A 20,920-nucleotide genomic window follows, 5' to 3' on the forward strand; every position below is an offset into this window, starting at 1 on the left:
AGCAGGATAAAAGCTAGCTTTCAAAGAAATGCCTATAAAGAAAAAAGATAATATATTGTATTCAGCTAGTAAACATTTGGGATCCAGTTGCAAAGGATAATACCTAGAATCAGAAAAAGGAGAGCAAATATATAGGGCAAAACATTAACAGCTTATGTTTCACACCACTCAGTAATATAAACCATATGAAGTACTGCAGCTAGTCCTAAAGTGTATCTAATTCAATCACTTGCAGTACAGTAGGAGAACTCTTATTCTGAAGTACACTTGAGAAAACCCATCACTTCTCTGGCAGTGAAAATACTTTTTCCAACAAAATTCTCTTTTGTTTCAAATAAAATTATTTGAACGTCTTTGTGACCAAAGCTGTTTTGGCAATATACAAAACAGAATACTCGTGAGGTTTCTGTTAAATACTATATAGATATACAATTCTTATTTCAAGGGCTGGTAAGCGAAAATTTAAGCTGCCAAGAGAACGAAATTCACATTTAACTTCACTATCCCTGGCAAGAGGCAAAGAAAAAAGAAAACAAAGGGACAAATCTTCGTTCAGGAAGTTATGGCATCAACTATCAGTAGTTAGAGACTTCTGACAGACCCTGCTTAAAACCACATACTGCATATTCACAAAGCTTGAGAAAGCTGCTCATACAAAAGGTTTTTGGACAAATATTGAAGTGACTTCCAGAAGTCTGCTTCTAAGAGCCTGTTAACCAAATATGACAGTAGCCTGTCAGTACCTCTTGAAACTGGATGTGCAAATGTGTCTGAAAGAATCATCAAAAATATACACCTCTCTAAGACTTTCATTATTTCACAAGATAAGTCCTACATATATCTGCAGTGAAATTAGCCTATCCAAGTGAATGCAGAATTCACGTAAGAATGGAAAAGAGATACCTAAAATCCTTGATGGCTCATAACATGTCTAATAAAAGCTGTGTATCTTGCTCCTGACTCATAACAGCAGCAGTTCTTCAAAGCTATGTGCATTATGACAGAAATATTTTGTCACATATGCTCTCCTACATGTTCAAAGTATGAACCTCATTCAAACCTGAAAATTCAAAACACAGATGAATTTTAAAGAGACATGTTTTATGGTAAAAATGTTTTCAGTGAAAAATTGCTAAGTTTCTTTGATATGCTTTTAATATCAGTTGTGCAGGAACTCCCTTAGGTTGGTTGGTTGGTTTTTAAATCAAGCAGAAATCTTACACTCCTTTGACTTTCTGTTTGTATAACATTAAGTTTTCAGTCTACATATACTTTACCAATAAAGCTTCTCAATCATGCCGTGCCTGACTTGAACATTATTCACCAGGAGTTTTTTCTCTTGACCCTGGCTGTGTAACATGGGACTTCCTTATCACCTCCAATTGTCAGATACACTGAAGTGAGCACATACCTCCTTGCTACTACATTTTCTTACCTAAACAGCACAAGTACCAGGCAAGACTATTCAGCCTTTTTCATCAGCCTCTTTCAGATACTTTTTAGCTTTATAAAGACAACACAGCACACTGAAAAAATAGTTCCTATTTTGAACCCTTTCTTTTAATACAAAGAGTGCAACATTTTCTTTTAAATTTAGACTAAAAATCTGAAACTTCCAACTTACACGTCGTATCTAGGAGATCACTTTCAGCACAGAAAACATTTAAATGCAGAGGGAAAAAAGTTACTTGAACTAGTATGAAGGTAATTAGAGTAGTGTGAACAACACAACTACTACATGAAAAATTACTTTAAAATCTCTGAATGGAAATTACTTTTTATGCAGTTCATAAAGTCAGCATCTATCCTTATTACAAATGGCCAGATAACATCCCTATAATCAATAATGAAAGAGCTAGCACCTACCTAACCCAATGCAGAAATGTTTCAAGATCACTTCATCCATATAAAGATAGGATTCCTGTCATTATGCCAAAGCTGGACAGAGTGATAAAAGTAAGTAGCATCTGGCAGGTGCCTAATCTAGCTTACTCAACACTTCAGAAGCTGTCTATACAGAATGATTTGCGTAAGGGTTTCACCTCCTCTTCCCTCTCCCCGTTCACTTTATTTGTGTTTTGACACCTCTCCATCTCTATTTTCAGTACAGACAATAATCTGTTATTCAAGGTAACAGGAAGAAAAAAAAAAACTATATAAACTGAGAAGTGCATAATTCAGATATCCTACAGCTTGAATCCTGTGATATAGCAACAGCTGCAGTGTAGCACGACTTGTAAGTGTCACAGTATAATGCTCTCATCACACATTATAGATGACTATGTAGATTACTATTAAGGCATATAGCTAGCTTAGGCCTGGTGTCATGCCCGAGGCAACGTGTCCCCAGAAACAGGACTTCAGTATGGACTAAGCTCAGAAGCTCTGCTGCAGTCAGGTCAGTTAACTTTAAACTGATTTAAATTACTTGAATTAAGCATGCTTAAGTAAAGCTTGGTACTGGCTCCCTATTTCCAACCACTATGGTTTATCACAGCAGGGGCAAGATTCAAATACATGTCACGGGCCTTAGCTCAATGCAGTAACCCTCCCAAGAATGCAAATACAGGGGAGAAAGAAGAGCTTGCCTCCACAAAGCATCACAAACTGACCTATTAAGGTCACCCAGAGCTGAGATCACCCATATGGAACCAATGACATGCCTACAATACACGCCCGAGCAGCATAAAGCTATAGCTGCGTCCTTGCAGAAGCAAATCAGGTACAGCAAGGTTTGCTAGTGCCTAGGTACACCGATATGACACTTGAGCTAACAGATCTGCTGGGCTCCATTTGTCCCTTCATCTGCAGCATTAATAATTCAGAACCCACCCAGTTAATTTGACTATAAGAAACAAACTAAGAACTGACGCACAAATACACACTTAGCATCTTCCTAGTTAGCATACTGCAAGTTTCTAGAAACTTGCATCAACACACACTGTTCTTATGCTGCCATTCACCAGTGACAGTAATTTCTATCTTATGCATGCCTGAGCTATGCAGTATGTTAAGACTGGTTACGACAGCACCTTTACAGCTCCTCCTTTAAAATTCTTCTAGATTTCTTTGTAGAGTAACAAAGAATAATGACTGTTTATTATATTAATTGATATAAATAAATATTAACTATATTAAATCTAAATATTAATATATATAATTAAACAACTGCAATTAATCTGTTATATTCATTAAGTTGTAGATAAACGTGTAAGGAACTCATCCACATGTTCTGTTACTCAAAAAGCAATTAGAACAAAGGGGGCGGGGGGGGGGACACCACACAAACCAACAGAACCCTAAACACATTTGATCAGAGTTCAGCCATAGAGGTAACAATAAAAATCCAAAAATGCAGGTCAAACACTAAATCCATGTTATCACATTTTTAAAAATATAAGAAACCCATGTTTCCATGTGCTCAAATGTAATTGGATTCTCCAGCATCAGAAGACAGAAATCCAAGTCCTTCAACATTTGTACCTATAAGAGTTAGGTTAGAAAAAACCCAAACCAAAACACTAATGTATTAGCAACTAATTTGAAAGGCTGTTAAAGAGGTAATCTGTAACTATGAGTTTTAATTAAAAGTTGGTTTTCTGATGAGTTAGATTTAGAAAGTCTAAACAAAGCACAAGAGTCCTTTTACCCTGCAATGCATTTTTCTCATCAAGAATTTCTTACTATGCAGGAAAACAAAACACATTGATACAAAAAATCTTAGGAAAGTCATACTATGGCAAAAGCTAAGATAGTTAACTTGATGGGGACATGGACAGCATCAATTACCCATACACATACAAAAATGTATACCATTTTAAACTGTACTATAGTACTATAGAATAATCATATCTATATATAGAATTGCTATAGAAGACAATTTAATTATATAGAAGAAATCAGAAATTCAAACTAGGGGCCTACAAAAAAAATACAGCATGTGGCTGAAGAACTTCGGTAAGGTGAGAACTTTCAACAATTTACTCAGTTGTAACTTTGCAGAAATACGACACCAGTTGTAGAACAAGCATTTCTTTTCCAAGGCCAATGGATTCTGGGGATGATGGGATTTAGCCTGTGAAAAGTTTTGTTGTTTTATCCATCCGTAACAAGGGAGAGCTATAATGAAGGCTCAGCAATATCCAGCTTTCTACGTCATCCTACTAATGCATTAAAGATGTGATCTGCTGCAAGACCATGTCAAGTAAGCAATGATGTTAGCTATGCAATTTAATAACTAAAACAGTCTGAAGTTTCCAAACTCTCCCGTATTTCTAAATTTAAACCGTAGTCAAAGGTTATGCATCATGTTATATAATGTGTGCTCTTCACTGAGAATGTTATGGCTATAGGCAAGGTAAATGAAAACAACAGCTCCTCCAGGTCAGTTGTGAGCCATGAAGCAAAGAAAGACCATATGACAAACACAATTTTTCTTGGCACAGTATGGGCATTACAAATTGATGACAATCATATGTCCATGCTGGCATCTCTCCACAGCGGATGTGTGAGAGTGTCACTACATCTGGATGGTGAGCCCACTAGGGTCCCGAGGCACTCCAGGCCTACTGAAACCAGAGGGACAGCAGCTGCACTCAATGAACACCGTGGGAGCTCCACAAAGTGATGAAAGGCCTGAATTACCACAAACTGTAAATACAGATTTATTTCATTAAAACACTAGGTAACCGCTGCAGTGATCCCCTCCTGAAACTGAGTAATTTCAAGTATAAGTCACTTATTTCAAGGATTCATTCACACTTCCCCCCTGCAAAGCCAACATAAAAGGCAAAACCAATAATCTTTTAGATCACCAAGGTGGATAAAAAAAATAAAGCTCATCCCCACAGAGGCACTGAAAGGAAAGCCAAAAGCACACAACCCTGTCATCACATCAGCCAAGAAAGGTTCTTTGCTGCACAACTAATGGGTCTTCAAAATTTTTAGAGGCAAGGTAGTCTGTGGATTTTTAACCTAAGAAGGGCATCTAACATTTCAGTGTGGTTAATTCTTTTCAGCATTGTTTCAAACATGCCAATCAGAATTGGATGTTACTATCTGGGGAGGTTATAGATATATATATACACAGGCACACACACAAATCTTGCTGTGTAGTAATAAGCATTACTTCTATTAATGCAAATTAGTTATCCCAGGAAAAAAAAAAAAGTCCCGTGTTATTTGTGCAGAGGCTCCTGCCTGATCTACTTCACTTCATACCACACTGACCCCAGCAAACACTTCTCCATACTGCAGGAGGCTCTCTTTTTTTCGCCTAGGAGTCTCAACTATTCCCATTGCTCCCCTTTAACTATTCCCGAAGTTTCACAAGCAGAGAGGACCATTTCCTTAGCAAATTAGGGCTTAAATAAACTTCAAAGCTATTTAGCCTCGTAAACAATCCCTCTTAATGGAGACTTCTCTAGGAGGCAATTCAAAGCACATAAATTAGGCCTGCGCTTTCTCCCCATTGATTACAAGCATAAAGAAAGACTATTCTCCCTGCTTTCCCTGCACTGAAGTCAGCTGCTGTGATTACTACTCACAATAATGTATTTCCACAAAGTGGTTGTTTTCACAGAGCTCCCCAACCTCCATCTTTAGAAGAGGCTCCTTCCTGTTCTCTTGAACACAATACAAAAGGCTACATTAAAGTTTTATTTGTCAAAAAACTTCATGGCTTGTTTTGTAGAAAAGTACTACTATATCTAAGAGCAGAGCACATATATCTAAAGGAGCTAACTTATCTTTCAAAAAAGTAAAATTTTGTTGGTACAATAAGGTATTACCTTTTAAAGCCATTCTTTTTAACAGAACTTCAGCATGACACCAAACAAAACCAAACCAAACAAACAAAAAAAAAACCCCAAAAATATTCTCCAACTGCTGGGGCTACTTCCAAAAAACCACATTGAATGAGAGTGTAAAAAAATAAGGGATCTTCATTTCCTAAAATCATTAAAAGGCAGAAATACGTTTCACACTAAAGCACAAAATTCCTTGATATTCAGCTACAGGTTAGTGACTAGAGCATTCCTCCAGCTAGTACTTCTGAGAGAGAGATCAGCATAGTAATGACTGCTGAAAGAAAAATTAAATGAGAGCACAGATTTGTAGTGATTTTAATGGAATGACAAAAAAAACCCAAACCTGTAATAGTTTTCATCAAGGAAAGCACTTACCTAACATTTTTCCCTTGTTCTCTCAACATCTTCACCAGATCAGCTATGGGGTACTGAGCTTTTGCTGCACACAAACCATAACCTGAAAAAATTTCCATATTTTAAAGCTATTTTACTGTTGCAGTGCAGACAGAATAGTTACAGACAGTAAGTGTACTTCCCACACAAACAGAAGCTCTCATAATTAAAAATAAATAGACAAACAAATTTTATGTGTATCTCATATATACCTCAGACTCTCATATTCTGGGTCTCCTGACCACTAACAGTGTAGTGGTTCAACCAGTCAAACTACACAAGTAACTTATTTCAGCTTAACAAAACACATGTTCCTTTCTCTGTCAGAAAAGGATGTTTCAGACAGGTACACTGAAAAATTGATAAAGAAGCCACCATCAGGTTACTTCACCACCATATCCTCAAAAAAATAGCAGATTTGCATAATGCAAATCTAGTAGCTGAATATGGCTGTTAGCAGCAAATAATCTTTTCAGTCTGTCTGAATTATTCATCAGATCAGTAATGCCCAGAATGAAAATCCTGAGTATATATTATTAATGGTATCCTCAGGGTTTGACCACAGGAACAAGAGGCAAATTCCTTGAAGATGTTTGCAAGCTTTGTTGGAAACAAAGGTAACTTTCCAAATTAGAACCCTACCTCACTGATGTTTTCATTTAAGCCAAAGCAAAAAGACCACTTTGTTTTTTAGCATTCTTCTCATTCCAATGCTAAAATAAATTTAACACAATGGCCGTGCCATTCATTCAAGGGAAAACAAGTCTTGAGCTACTCCCTACCTGACCTCTCCCAACGGGGAATGTGCTATTGAACCATATGAGCCCACAGCCAACTTAATAGTTACAGACAACTCAGGGTTTTGGTCTTCAAGGTTTCTTCTACTTTAATTACAGTATTTACTGTATACTAACGACATTTAAGATGTTTTTCTGTCTTTGTTTTATTAAAACAATACAGAATTGAGCAAGTAGATGAGAAGCATAAACAAAGTTCTCTCTTTCAGTAACTTAAAAGACAGATATTTTGTTATTAGGACCACTGGTACTGTGGTAGTGCTTGGAAACTCACACCACAAGAGCTGTACACAAAATTAACTGTAAACATAATTTACAAAAGACAGTCTTTATCCTGAAGAATTTAAAACCTAAATAAATAGGACAAAGTTTGAAAAGACACACATAAGGAAAAATAAAGTGCCATACACATGTCTACGCAAAGGACTGATGACTGACCTGGGGACAAAAACAGACCCAGTCAACATTCAACCTGCTGCTGCTATGCTGCAACTGCAAGACAGGCTAGTTTCTTGTTTTGTTTCTATGGGTTTTTTTTTTAAATAATACATCCTCTGAGCATCTTGCTGTATGAGTCAAAGAGTGTCCTACCTGGAGTAATAATAATATTATTGGCTTCCTTAATCATTTCAATGGCATTGTCCACATTGATTTCTGTGTGGGTTCCAGTAATTTCCATGGGCTTCCCACCAGCTGTTGACGTGGTGCCATAGCCCCCTAGAATCACATTTGCAAGGGAACGGTTCATAGCCTGAAAGACAAAAGGTTTTTAAGGAGCTAAAGGTGAAATAAAAAAACAAAGGAGCTGTCTACAAAGAAAGCTTCTGAAAATATTAAAGCCTTCCTGACAATAGTCTTTATCTGCTGATTTTTCCTGCTTACAACTCAAAACTACTTAAAACAGGCTTCTTAAAACAGACCCTGATTAACACAACAATAGCCAAACATCAGCTTCTAACGCATTATATTACACATGTAATGAGAGAGCATCAGCACTTCCCCAATACAAAGAACAAAATAACACAAATAGCAAATATTGGTCTCTTTTTGTTCTTAAAAGGGAGGGATATAAAAGAATGCATATTTGATGACAGATTTTTTTTTTAACATACATATATATACACACACACACACACAATTTTTGCAGGTATTTTCTTAAGTTCTTGAGCAATTCAACATGCAAGCACAGAACTGCTATATAACAGCATGAAAGCCATGTAGCTCTCACAGGCAGTATAGAAGCAAAGCTCCTACCGCATCAAGACAGGAAAGAACACAACAAAGCTAAGGAGCCACACAAAACTAAACAAATGCTTACTCAAAACAAATTGTAATGAACTGAAGGGGGCCATTAACTTACTGGCTGAGCACCAAAGGGGAATAAGAGATCTTAAACTAGAAGCTTTAAGAGGAGAACACATCCCGAAAATTTGGCTCCATTAGATACATAGCCAGGAAAAGCCACTGGCTAAACGCTTTCACTGGCATGTCTCCTTGTGACCGTGGTCCCAAAGCAGTACCTGGCAATATCTGGAAGTAGGCAAAACTTGTAATTGCAGTAAACAAAACTCTGGAAGCAGGAAAGGAACAGGATAAATTGCTTCTTTGATTAAACGTGTGTCATACATCTGCTGTGCTAGCTTAGAAACCACAGCAAAATTTAAGAATGGATCTGGAGAGGCACACATACAAGAGAAGAAACACCCAGACGAAAGTATGCTTCCAAGTGTCCATTTTCCACTGACTTTTCAAATCATGCAACTTCACAGGTTTTTTGCTAAAGCATGAGAAGATGTGTGATTCTGAAATTCATCATCTAGCAAATAAGCACAACAAAGATATCAGATGTTCTTCTAACTTGTTTATCCTGATAAATCATCACCGCTTCAGATACTGTAAGGAAGGCGCACAAATGCAGTGAAATTGGCATCTTTCTACTGTCTACAGTGGGTAGAGTAGTTCATATACTCTAAGATATCACAATATTAAACCGTCAAACACAAACACAGACTACTTAGTATATTACAGCAGCTAAGTGTTAAGTAAGACAGCCTAGACAGAAGAATACCCTCTTCAAATACCACACATGCTAAGCTTACAAGAAACAAAGCACTTTCTACACATATCTAAACCAAAAAGAACACAGTAAGACCAGGTCAAAGGAAAAAAAATGTTCAAATATTATTAGAAATCTGAGAATCCACACAAAGCAAGCATGAGATTGAAGCACCCTTGCCTGACTCCATACCAAAGAGTCAAGGAAAGAAGAGGGAAGTCTGACCAAGAAAAAAAAAGGTGCTACAGAAGACTTCAAAATGAGCCAAGACCTCATCAAGCAACGATTGCTTGCAGCACAGGGACAGCGTGGAAACTCTTCTACAGCCTCTTTCGCCTTCTTAACCACCACAGACATGTACGAATAGAGAACAGGGTTCAGCATTCACAGACAATCCAACCACCAGCAAAAAGCCCTCTGTGCTGTGCATGCATGGGTGACACCGGCCAGGAGCTCACAGTCCAGGGAAACCAAACCCTTGATCCCTGAGAACTCGATGTCTTTCACTGTGCCCACGGAAACCACACAGCCAGTACAGGTGATGGGCCAGCACACAATTTGTAAGACTAACACAATTTGTCCCTTCTCTTGCTCTGTTTCATCACCCCAATTAAACATTCCTGTTTGACCTGAAGCATCTTCCCTACCCCTAAGCATACTGATTCTAATACTACAGTTGCAACCATCAAGTATTCACTCGGGGCAGGGGGAGGGAGGACATACTAATACAATCAAGTGTTCTGAAGATGATACATTTTGTTAGTGTTTTAAAAGAAGTCAAAGTTCACAGGAAGAGTGAACAGTACAGACCTTTGCTTTTTTGTTTTGATTTTAAATTCTCTGTCCTTAACTCACCCTACTAATAGGTTCAAAAGAGGGATGGGTGGAAAATCAAGCAGATACAAGTTCAAAAACTAAGTGATTATCTGAATACATAATGGATGATTAGCTTTAGTTTTATCACAAAAAAAAGTAATTGGAAATGTTGTAAAAAAATGTTTTAACCATTAAGGTGTTTCTACAAACACCATCTCATCTGCATTAGATAAGCTTCAATAAATATAGTGCTTTGGATAGAAGTCATGCTGGAGGGGGAGGGGGGAAGGGAAAAAAAAGGTGGGGAGGGAAAACTGTTGTTTCATTAGCACAGGTTGCAATAGCCTAAAGCAGAGTTTACTGACACTCTTGAGCATTTTTAATCCCGAAATGCAGCTTCAAGACAATGACACTGAATCCCCTGATTATAACAATGCTTTTAAAAGTAATTATCTCAATTAAAGGAAGAAAAGCAGGAAAAAAATCTAGGCTAGAAACAACTTATTCTGCTTATTGCGCAGAAATTATACAAAGTAACTTCAATTTTACTGGCTGATCAACTTTAATTGTCTGAGCTTATGCAAAGCAGCACAAGACTTCTAGAATACTACCTCAAAAACGAAACTTCCTAAAATTTGACAAATACATAGAGGAAAGCCACTCTATCACTGCATAACTATTTTACTAATTACTTCCCCAGGCTTCCTATTTACCTACATTACTCCAACCAATAGACACAAGAATCTCAAAACTCTCTGCGAGTGCTGAGAGGAGCTAGCAATAAGATAAATTAAAAAAAGGAGGAAGACAGAGGTGAAAAATGAAGGTACAGAGTGACTATGCCTACTGGTAAATATGCACCCAACAGATCATGTTTTCACTAAAGATCAAGTTCTTTTAAGTCCTGAAGAACACGCTTTCCACACCTGTGTTGCCCATAAGCATCAGCTTTCTACTGATGTGAACTAAATTGCTGATTTTATACAAATATAGATGTATATTTATTTATATATAAAAAGATGTCCCATAAGCCACATAATGTGATTTCTTTTTGATAAGGAGATACAAAATGTTCAAGAAAGAACAAGATTCTTTAAAATTCATACCTGGGAATGTTCATTTGAACTCACCTCCACAAAGCTGCACAAAATTACTTTTTTAAGCTTTTCTGAAATAATTGCTCAAGAGAGATGAGAATGGATGATACTGAATAATCCTAACATGGTAACAACACTATTTATCAGCAGAGACAAAGTACAAGAAGACAGCCAGGGCTGACCACAGCAAAATGTCAGCACAGCAGAACAGCAACATTGATCACACAAGAACACAACAGCAGAAGTGAAACAGAATTACACAACAGAGAATCAGGAGGGTGGCAGCTGTTGCTCTGTGAACAGTTGTCTTCAAGTCATACCTCCCCATCTTTGAAAACAAAACGGAGAGACACATGGGAAAACAAGAGACTTCTGCACAAATGTTTCAAAGGACACCATTACTGATAACACAATATGATTTACACCGAGTTGAAACTCAAGTTTGCTCTGACACAGACATTAGTATCAACAGTAAATTAATGTAAGCCTGCTGCCACCCCATGGTACTTCGAAGTAGCTGCTCTGAAGAAATTAGCACTCTCCTACACTCCAAGAAAACCAAACTTTAAATTACTCTTTAATCAAAACAAACTTTTTTTTTTAAAGGGACTCACTACTTAAAGTATCTCTTGCTGATAAACTTTAAATTTATGTTAAATTTAACAGCACTGCAGAGTGATGACAGCTAAGCACAAGTAATCATACCTACTTGAGCCCAGATTGAGCCCTCAGTGCTCAAGTGAATGCAAAAGCTTCCCTCAGTTTTAAAGTATCTAACTCTCCAAACCAAAGAGAGATGACTGACATCTAGTCCAGCAGTTTCAACTGAGAATTTTCTGGTCTGTAAGCACCTAGCAATTTAGTTTTCCAATTGCTTACCTTTCTAGTAAACATGCTAAATAAGGTTTTTCACTACTTGGAAACAAGCACACCATTTCTGCTGACTTCTTACCACACACATGATGTAAGAGAGGATGGCGCCAGAGGAGCCAATGAGTGCACCAACAATCGTCAGCAAGTTGTTGTTCAGTAGGAAGCCCTCAGCACACAAAGCCCATCCAGAATAACTGTTCAGTACTGTAATAACCACAGGCATGTCAGCACCTCCAATAGCTGCTGTTAAAGTGACACCCTGCAAAATGAAAGAAAATACATCACTATAAGCTAAGGAGAACATGGAGAGAAGACAGTCTGTCTGCAGCACTGAAAAATAAATATCAAGTTACTGTAAGGGACTAGAAACTTGTCTCAACATTTTCAACAGAATGGCTTGACTACTAAGGCTTCACCACAACAGCGACTGAGGAAGTCCTACCCAACAGGAACATATACATATCTTTGTCTTCTTGTCTCGGAGCACATAGGCCCAGTCCTCTGCACATGCGCCTGGCCCCAGGGTCATCTTACAACATATGGGAAGGGGGCTTGGACCCCCTGGAACGCTCTGGAACCGTTGAGCACCCGCTAGTTACAATAGTGCACACGCGCCCCACTGCTGAGTGGGAGGTGTGGCTACGCAAACCAGCTCATTGACTATGCAACGGGACAATGCTATAAAATGTGGAACCAGCGGAGACCAGCTGGAACGTTCCCCCACCGGACTGAAGATACATCGGACTGACGGGACGCCATAGAACCGTGAGGGTAGCTATTGTAACTCACTCTCGCCTTTCTTTCCTCTTTCTCTCCTTTTCTCTTGCGTACTTGTTGGCGGCCAAATAAAGTAACTTGGCACTTGACTCCGTTTTGAGTCTTAATTCTGTTCCCAATAATACAACAAACCTGGTCACGATAACCCATCCAATTGAACATTACTCAGAAGTTAAGCCCAGCCTCCCCCAGGCCACCCAGAATTATCTGAGGTTTGTTAGAAAGCAAGGGGGCTCAACTTCTGCCAAATTGTGCAACCCAACAGTGGATCGTGACAGTTACTTAATAACCTATTCAAGTATTTTTAAAGTAGGGGATATCAAGCTGTGGCCTGAGGATTGGACTTACCGATTCTGCTTTTTGAGAGAGGACAGGAAGGCACTCCACTGTCCTCACCCTGTACATAGTCACATATTTTCACTTGCAAAAACATCCGACCAGCTCCACAAACTGTTCATACCATTAAAGGATTTATACTGAGCAGTCTTTGCAAGACTCAGTTTACAGAATGGTAACATTCAGGGTAAATTTTGCAACAGCTGGGATGAGTGAATGGGGGAAGCTACACATGGGGATAATATTACTAAGTTATGATAACCTGTAGATCCAGTGCTCTTTTGAATATTTTAAGGATAAACTTTCCAAAAAGTCTTTTAAAATATCAGTTTTTCATCTAAAAGGTTCCATTAAGTCATAGCTGCAAAAAGTAATTATATACATACAGACCTGTGCTCTGGAACAGTTCTGCTTTACAGCTAGATTTAGGAAAGTCAGTTGCTACTTGCTACTGCAAGTTAGCATGCAGGCACTATGATGATTGTGACTCAGGATTGTAAAATAAAATCATTAAGAGAAAGCTTGCAAAGCTGAAGAACAACTTGTTTCATTTGTTTCACCTCCCACAATTCCCCGACTTACCATTATGGCCGAGAGTGCTGACACAGAACCTAAGCAAGTAATTCCTGTAGTGTAACTAGGATCAATCATGTACGGAACCATTCCACCAATGCTGGCAGCCAGCAATCCTGCGTTCAATGCATGTCGACCAGGCAAGAGCAGCGGTGCAGAATTCAGGAGACCTGGAATCAAATGCATATTCAGAGATTGACACATTCATGCAGGAGAGCCTGCCTCTTGCCTTCCGAGAAGGCTGAATGCCTCAGCAAAAGAAAAATTAAAAAAAAAAAAAAAGGGAGGGACAGAGGATAAAGTAAGTTAGAGGAAGCTGAAACCTTGTGCTGACTCAGTACTGCAACACACTCAAACTTACTCTAGATTTTCAAATACTCCTGCTTAAACCCATTTTACTTCCTAAGTTCGCTCAAGTGCTTCAGAATAACCACAAAAAAACCTCTTCTCCTCTTGAAAAGCTTTTTTTTAAAAAAAAAAAAAAACAACATACTTTTATTCTGGCCCCAAGTCTTTGCATGTTGTGTATGACACTGTAATAGGAAGCTTTTGACTGGAACTTCTTAGTACAGGTATTATCTCAGTCTCTCAAAAGCTGTGCACTTAGAAAACTACGACATATGACTACACAGGTAACCCCAAATATAAAACACTCCTACTTCCAAATGCTTTAATCTCACCAGTACCCTCAGTCACACAGACTTCCCACAGCCTCCCACACCAGCGGAGACTTGGGGACAAAAGAGTTTGGTACTTGTGTGATTCATTTTAAAAAGACAGTTAGATATTTGTTTTCACCCTAAGCTTCCCCACCCCTACCCCCGAACGACACAGCAAGGAGTAAAAATAATCCAGGTTTCTCTGTTACTTTTGGTGTAAGTACTTACCAAGTATCTCAAATTTACCTGAATTCAAGGAAAAGAATGAACTGATGGTCTCAGGACTAGAAGCCAAAGTGTGTGACCTGCTACCTCTAGTTCAATAGTATAGACAAGCTAATTATTATCATGCTGATATGAAAATGCAAGGGAGAAAACAAAACAAAACAAAAACAGGAGAGTGGGCTGAAACAGGCAGTGAAGCTCACCAGGGGCACGAACACAAATCACTGAGGGGGTGGAGAGGGTAAGATGAAGAAAAAAAATAACCAAGAAATAAATGAGTAACTACTTAGCAGAAATACATCAGAAATACATACTACTGACAAATCCTTCAAAAGATTATTAGAGAAGACAGCTTTCCATCCATGTCATACTTCCTCCTTCAATGGCTGGTCTCATAAACACTGAAGAAAGCAAACAGATGTTTCCCAACAGAACTACTGCAAAGCTAATAACAGGATTAGTAATAGGAAGCTCTTAGCTGGAACGTCTTAGTACAGGTATTATCGCAGTCTCTCAAAAGCTGTGTGCTTACAAAACCAAAAATAAATGCAATAAAGAAACCTTCAGGTGCATAACGATTAGGAATTAGTGAGTATTTAATTTAGAAGGCACATTTACTAAACCAGCAAGTGGTATGGAGCATGGAGTTTGCACAGTAGGCAATAAGACAGTGAACTGCGCAGTTTGAAGTGAGGCAGTCTCAGCTGATACTGCAAGCAACCTTACCTAAATTAAGCAAGCAATGCTAAGAACAAAATCCCATAAATATCAGCCGTGCTCACTGAGTCCACTGACACCAGTGTTTCAATTAAAATGTCTACTCAAGAATACAAAGTTGCGATCATAAAAGTTAAAAAAATCAAATAGAGAAACAATGTCAGGCAGCAGCATCTTAACAACACTAAAGCAACACTTATTTCCAGGCAAGACAAATTGAGATAAGGTTACATGACTTGGTAATCAATAGCAGTAGCATATCCGAGCACTGAAAACAAACCTTTTGCAACTAAAGCTGTACACAAATTAAACAGTTAAGAAGAAAAGAGGACACTCAGAATTAAACGTATAAACCAAAATACAAGGTTTCTTTCCGATTACACAGCAGTCTACAGGCAAAGCTAAACCCTGGGGGGTGGAAAAAAAACCTTTAAGAAATACTTAATTCTGAATGGAAGGTCTCACCTTGCAGTTTTCCATAAGCCACGAGAGACCCACTGAAAGTCACTCCGCCAATGTACGTGCCAAGGTATGCCACAACCTTGGTGAGGTTTGCAGCTGGATCAGTAGCGAAGTGAGGATATTCAATCATGTATTCTGCTACACAGGTGAGAACAGCAGCCAAACCAACCAAACTATGGAAAGCAGCCACTAGCTGAGGCAGATCTGAAATCTGGATGCGTTTAGCAATTGTCAAACCTATTGAGAGTTGAAGACAGAAGGGAAGTCTTACAAAACACAACTAATCTGTGCAGCTAGAAATAAATGTGTCATGGTTCACTGTGCAATGAACACATGCACACACATGCCTGTTCCAATGGAAAAATTTGTTCTACACTAGAAATTGCTATGGTATTTGACTGAAAGCTGCATATGGGTATTTCATGCAATGAAGACATACTGGAAATTAGAAGATTAAAGCATATCATGTTCTTAGAAGCTTCACTAAAAATTGAGAAATGCAACATTTTCTGTGACAAAAGCACAGTGTGAAAAAGGGAATTTGGCAGCATTCAGTCAGGAACTGAATACAAGTATGAAGTCGGGCAAGTTCTTTCACCTCTGCATACCAAGTTTCCTTAAGAGATGATGTGTTCCTGCTCTTCCACCCCTCTCCCCATTCTTTACCACATTCTGATGCATTAATAAAAGCCCTAGGACTTAGGGATTCTTCATTCACATATTTGCAAAATAACACACACAAGCCATAAATATAAGTTAGTCCACCTGTGAGCTATACAGTATTTTGTGTACACACAGCTTGCATAAATGCATGGATAGAGCATATATTGTTAGTTCATACTATCATACACATACCTATGGTACCACCAAGTGCCATTGCACCTGACATCTGTGCCAGCAATTCAGGTGAGGGTTTAAGGCCTCCAAGAGTTGCTGCTAAACCTCCTGCAACACCAATCATACCCAAAGCATTTCCCAGACGAGCTGTTCCTTGGGTGGACAGTCCAGCCAGGGCACCAACACAGCATAAGCCTGAGCCCAGATACATCATCTTCAAAATAAGAAAAACATCAATATGCATACATACAGACAACGTGCATAATCATTATAAAATTTTTTCTGAAAGAAAGTCACAGTTCTTAACTGAAGTCAAAACTCTTGACTGTGAGAAACTGCTGCACAGGCTGTGATTTTGGCCAATTAAAATGTGATATCTATTAAAACTTCTTCCCCACTTTATGACCTTGGTTTATCCACACTGTGAATACTACACTCAAGTCAAGCCAATTTTCTTCATCAGTTCAGAAGCAAGTTTTTCTTCAGTACAAGCCCAAAGCTAAACTGTCCTGTTCATTATAGGAGCGGTTTCAGGATTTGCTTACGGCACTTCTGGGTTTTTGTTTTCAAGAAGTATAAATAAACTGAAATTAACTGAGCTGTACTTGTCTAGAAAGCATGTACAAACTGCTTTTGCTTTTCTGTCACAAAAACACAAGCATTACGTGCACTGAAAAAAAAATCAAATATATTACAATCCCCTGACGTAACAGTATGTTTGGATTAACTTTCTTCCAAACACAGAAGGCAATACACATTGATTTTTCTTACTATTAAAACAAATGCAAACAAGAGCTTACCATAAGCTGCTATAGGTACAATCCCTCCACACCCCTCTGTGTTGAAATCTCATTCCATCTAGACGTTATACTTACGTTGACTGTCATGCCAAGGTGAATTCTCAGAAACATTTAAAGCAAAAACTGATTTCTGTAGTTGCTCTAACATTTAACCTCTAAATTAGGAAACCTGGCTGCCTCACAGGAAAAAAAATTTCGAAAGCTTTTAAAATTCGCAGATTCAGCATTTGGAGTATGACTGCAAGCTTGAAGTTAATTAACTTCAGATTGGTGTGTGGGAATATGTAGTTGATGAAAAGACCATGGATAATTTGCAATTTACTCCTCAGGAAACAGTGAAGAAGCATACCTTGCTGTGAACAGTAGGCTAAGAGCCACAAAGTTATCTTACCTGTTCAATATCATAGCCACCATTGAGAGCAGCTGCATAACCTCCTACAAATAGGCCCCCAGGAAGTAGGTACAAGTAGTTGTACTCAGGAGGATCTGTGGGACGTTTGAACATATCCAGCATTCTCTGTGTAACTAGAAACCCACCTGTCCAAAGTAAAGGAACAAGTTTCAAAATCTGAAACTAAGTATATGCCAAGCTGTAAGAGAAATATTTGGTTAAGCTGCATTACCACACAAAGTTAGCAACTGACATTAAAAAAAAAAACTCTGAAAAGCTAGTAAGCTGGAAAACCACCAAAAAACAAAGGTGTAATCAAGGTGAGATCCTGTTGTCTTTTTAACCTTTGGAGGAAATTCATAAAAGGAGGAGTTGGAAAGCCTGGAGGACTTGCTCTGGCTCCATACTCTACACTGACTGTAGGACACAGCTTAGTTTATGACTGTATCCTTTCCCCCATCTACTGTAGCAAAAATACACATTTATAGGTCATGTTGCTCATTTTTTTATCTTTTTTATCCATGAAGCTGGGACTTCTGAAGCTCAAGCAAACAGAATTTTGTTCTATGTCTCTAGCATATTTTTCAAGTAGGAAAAGGAATACAAGGACAAATGCAGTACCATCTTGGGATATACAGGAAAAGGTATTGCATATAATCATCACCCAAGGGATACTGTAAAAGGAAAATGCACATTTAAATGCTTCCCTAACAGGGGGAAAAAAAAAAAAAAAAGAAACAAACCATGACATCACAAGGTGTGCAAACAAGACATAATAACTACCATGAAAATTTGGGGGCGGGATGTCTTTACTGATGGATGCTCTCAGATCCTATTCCCAGAATACTATTTCTGGAATCTATACAATTAAGGAGCTAGAAGAAATAAAAGAATTATACAAGTGCTTTAAAGTTACCCCCAGGAGAAAACCTAACATTCATACCTGCAATATTGACTGAAGAGATAAAGGTCGAAAGCACTGCAAGGCTTTGAGGAGTGTTTTCAGGGAGATAGTTTCCACCCATCAATACCATCCCACCAACTGCAGTTAGCCCTATTTAAAAGATAAGAAAGTGTTACTGACATTTAAAAGGTTTCCTTTCAGCTCTTAGAAAATTTTGACCCCTACTCTACACATTACTATATAAGCAAAAGACTACTGCAGTCTTTTTCAGCAATACAAACATTTTTCAAAAGAAAAAAAAAAGTACATAAATATAGTTTTGAAGTACAGTGCCTCACGCACAGATTAGGCCTCCGAGTACTTCTTTGATAAAAGAAACTTTGCTTTTAACAATCAAAGTAGATCAGGCTCATGACCTGTCACATATATACACAGAGATATACAAAATCTTACATATTTACAGAGTAATGAATCTTATGGGTCACTTAGGAGTTTCTTCGTCCCCCTCCCCAAACACATGGTTTGAGCGGAGGAAAAAAGAATGCAGAAAATACGAAAGACAAGTTATTTTCAGGGCAATATTTTGGAAGCTGGGAGGAAAGATGTGTTCTATGAAAGGAGAGACTGCAGCACTTCAATTAAAAGAAACTTTAGATCAAACAGGTAAGAGTGAAAAATTACTTATAAAAAGTAAAAATACACAGCACGACATTTGCCCTTCTTTTGAAAAAACATACTCTCAGAAAGGAGTCCTTGCTATTTATGTAAGTAAACTCAGACATGCAAAGTAGTACTAGGCTTTTTAGCACTTTAAAAGGCGTATCAGCAGACTTCTGTCTAAAGTTTTGAACAAAAGCAGCTGTGCCTACTTCATATAGAAAATAAGCAGTTGTGTGATAGCTGCTTACCTGAGATAGCATTGGTCACTGACATGAGTGGAGAGTGAAGCGCCGGAGTCACACCCCATACTGTATGGTACCCCACTATTCCAGCTAGGCCAAACGTCGTCACCATTTGTGTGAACGCAGCATTAGGAGCTACAATGCCCAGTCCTAACATGCTGGCTAAACCTAGAAGAAAAGCACAGCACAACTTTTCTATAACTTTTCAATGGTTTCTTGCATTTAAACATTGTACTACAGGAGTCCAGTATTGAGCTAAAAGGAAAATTGAGTTTTCTGCATGGACTTGTTGCAAGACCAGCTGGACCATCTCTGTCAACTACAAGGCTCTTTTGGTGCACTTTCTTTTACAGTAGAAAATAACACCATAAACATAACACACACATCTTTGTTATGCATGCACACAAAGCAACAAAGATAGGTTTCTACACCAACACTGAATCCTGTCACATTCCTGTTCTACAGCAAAAATACAAGAGAGTCACAGTCACAGTGAGATAGTACTTGGAAGGCTCAAAGCATGCATATGAAGAACAGAAGCTAAAAATAAGAATACTCAAGTCATTTATTACCTCATTCAGAAGGACTGATGCACACAGAATACCAAATGACAAGAGGAGCCAATATTTATTCGTCAAAACAAATGTCCTATTCTCAGTACTTCAGTAGATTGTGGGCATTTAAGTCTCATACAATATATTAAAGTTTGAAGAAAGCAATGGCATTGAATTGATTCTGCTGCAAAGTATGGGCACAGGAGTCCTTCAGAATTTTAAGGATTTTACTGCTATTCAAATAAAGCCAAACACACATACGTGCACACAACGTGAGTCAGCACTGTTTGCCATGTTAATACTTTTGGTTAAATCTGTAAAAATATTATTTTCCCCTCTCAAAAGTAATTATTACACTACACTGATTTTGCACTAGGATACACCGGCCAATCAACTGCTTTCCTAACTAGGTACTAATTAAACTGAATGAGTAAGACGAGGAGTCAACTTGTAAGCATTAGCCAAATGAGCGTTAGGGTAGGGGAATCTACACTGATTCTCCAACTATAGAAGTTGCCTACCTGCTGTGTATACAGATGCACTAGTCATAGTTTTTCTGAAAGGTGTAATAGCAGCTGCTTTTTCTGCTTCCAGCTCTGCTACAGTCTTCTGTTTCACAGGGGCTCCTTGAGGAATGTTATTTGGCGGAGGTGCTGGGAAAATCACCTTACCATCCTGTCAAGAGAGATTTACAGTTATCCCTAACAGGGCAGATGCATTACAGTTACAGAAGCCTACTCTTCTTAATCCTGCAACTCATATTAAGTCTTAACATCCTACAGCCATGCCACAGGAACATCTTCCTTTTCTGCATCAGCAGAAGTTTGCAAGGCTGGATGATCAGTACAGCCTGACCAAGGTAACCATACTGCTTTACACATTTTTCAGACAAGATTTAATATCAATGTTCAAGAGCACCTGGCAGAAACACAGCACAAGGCTTG

The 20,920-nt window shown here is 38.4% G+C and overlaps 1 protein-coding gene across 2 annotated transcripts in view; it reads right to left on the reverse strand.

The window, feature by feature from the left end:
- The window catches only part of NNT (nicotinamide nucleotide transhydrogenase), a 47,813-nt gene that overhangs the window by 9,108 nt on the left and 17,785 nt on the right, over positions 1–20,920 (reverse strand). For both annotated transcript variants that reach the window (XM_075079173.1, XM_075079174.1), the window contains exons 10-19: positions 20,498–20,651; positions 19,429–19,590; positions 18,560–18,670; positions 17,617–17,762; positions 16,444–16,639; positions 15,592–15,825; positions 13,535–13,695; positions 11,919–12,098; positions 7,589–7,748; positions 6,183–6,264 (exon numbers count right to left, since the gene is read on the reverse strand). In XM_075079173.1, coding sequence (XP_074935274.1) covers positions 6,183–6,264; positions 7,589–7,748; positions 11,919–12,098; positions 13,535–13,695; positions 15,592–15,825; positions 16,444–16,639; positions 17,617–17,762; positions 18,560–18,670; positions 19,429–19,590; positions 20,498–20,651 — 1,586 coding nt within the window. The remainder of the gene's footprint in view (positions 1–6,182; positions 6,265–7,588; positions 7,749–11,918; positions 12,099–13,534; positions 13,696–15,591; positions 15,826–16,443; positions 16,640–17,616; positions 17,763–18,559; positions 18,671–19,428; positions 19,591–20,497; positions 20,652–20,920) is intronic.

Source organism: Phalacrocorax aristotelis, chromosome Z (genome assembly GCF_949628215.1).
Source record: "Phalacrocorax aristotelis chromosome Z, bGulAri2.1, whole genome shotgun sequence".
NCBI lineage: Eukaryota > Metazoa > Chordata > Aves > Suliformes > Phalacrocoracidae > Phalacrocorax > Phalacrocorax aristotelis.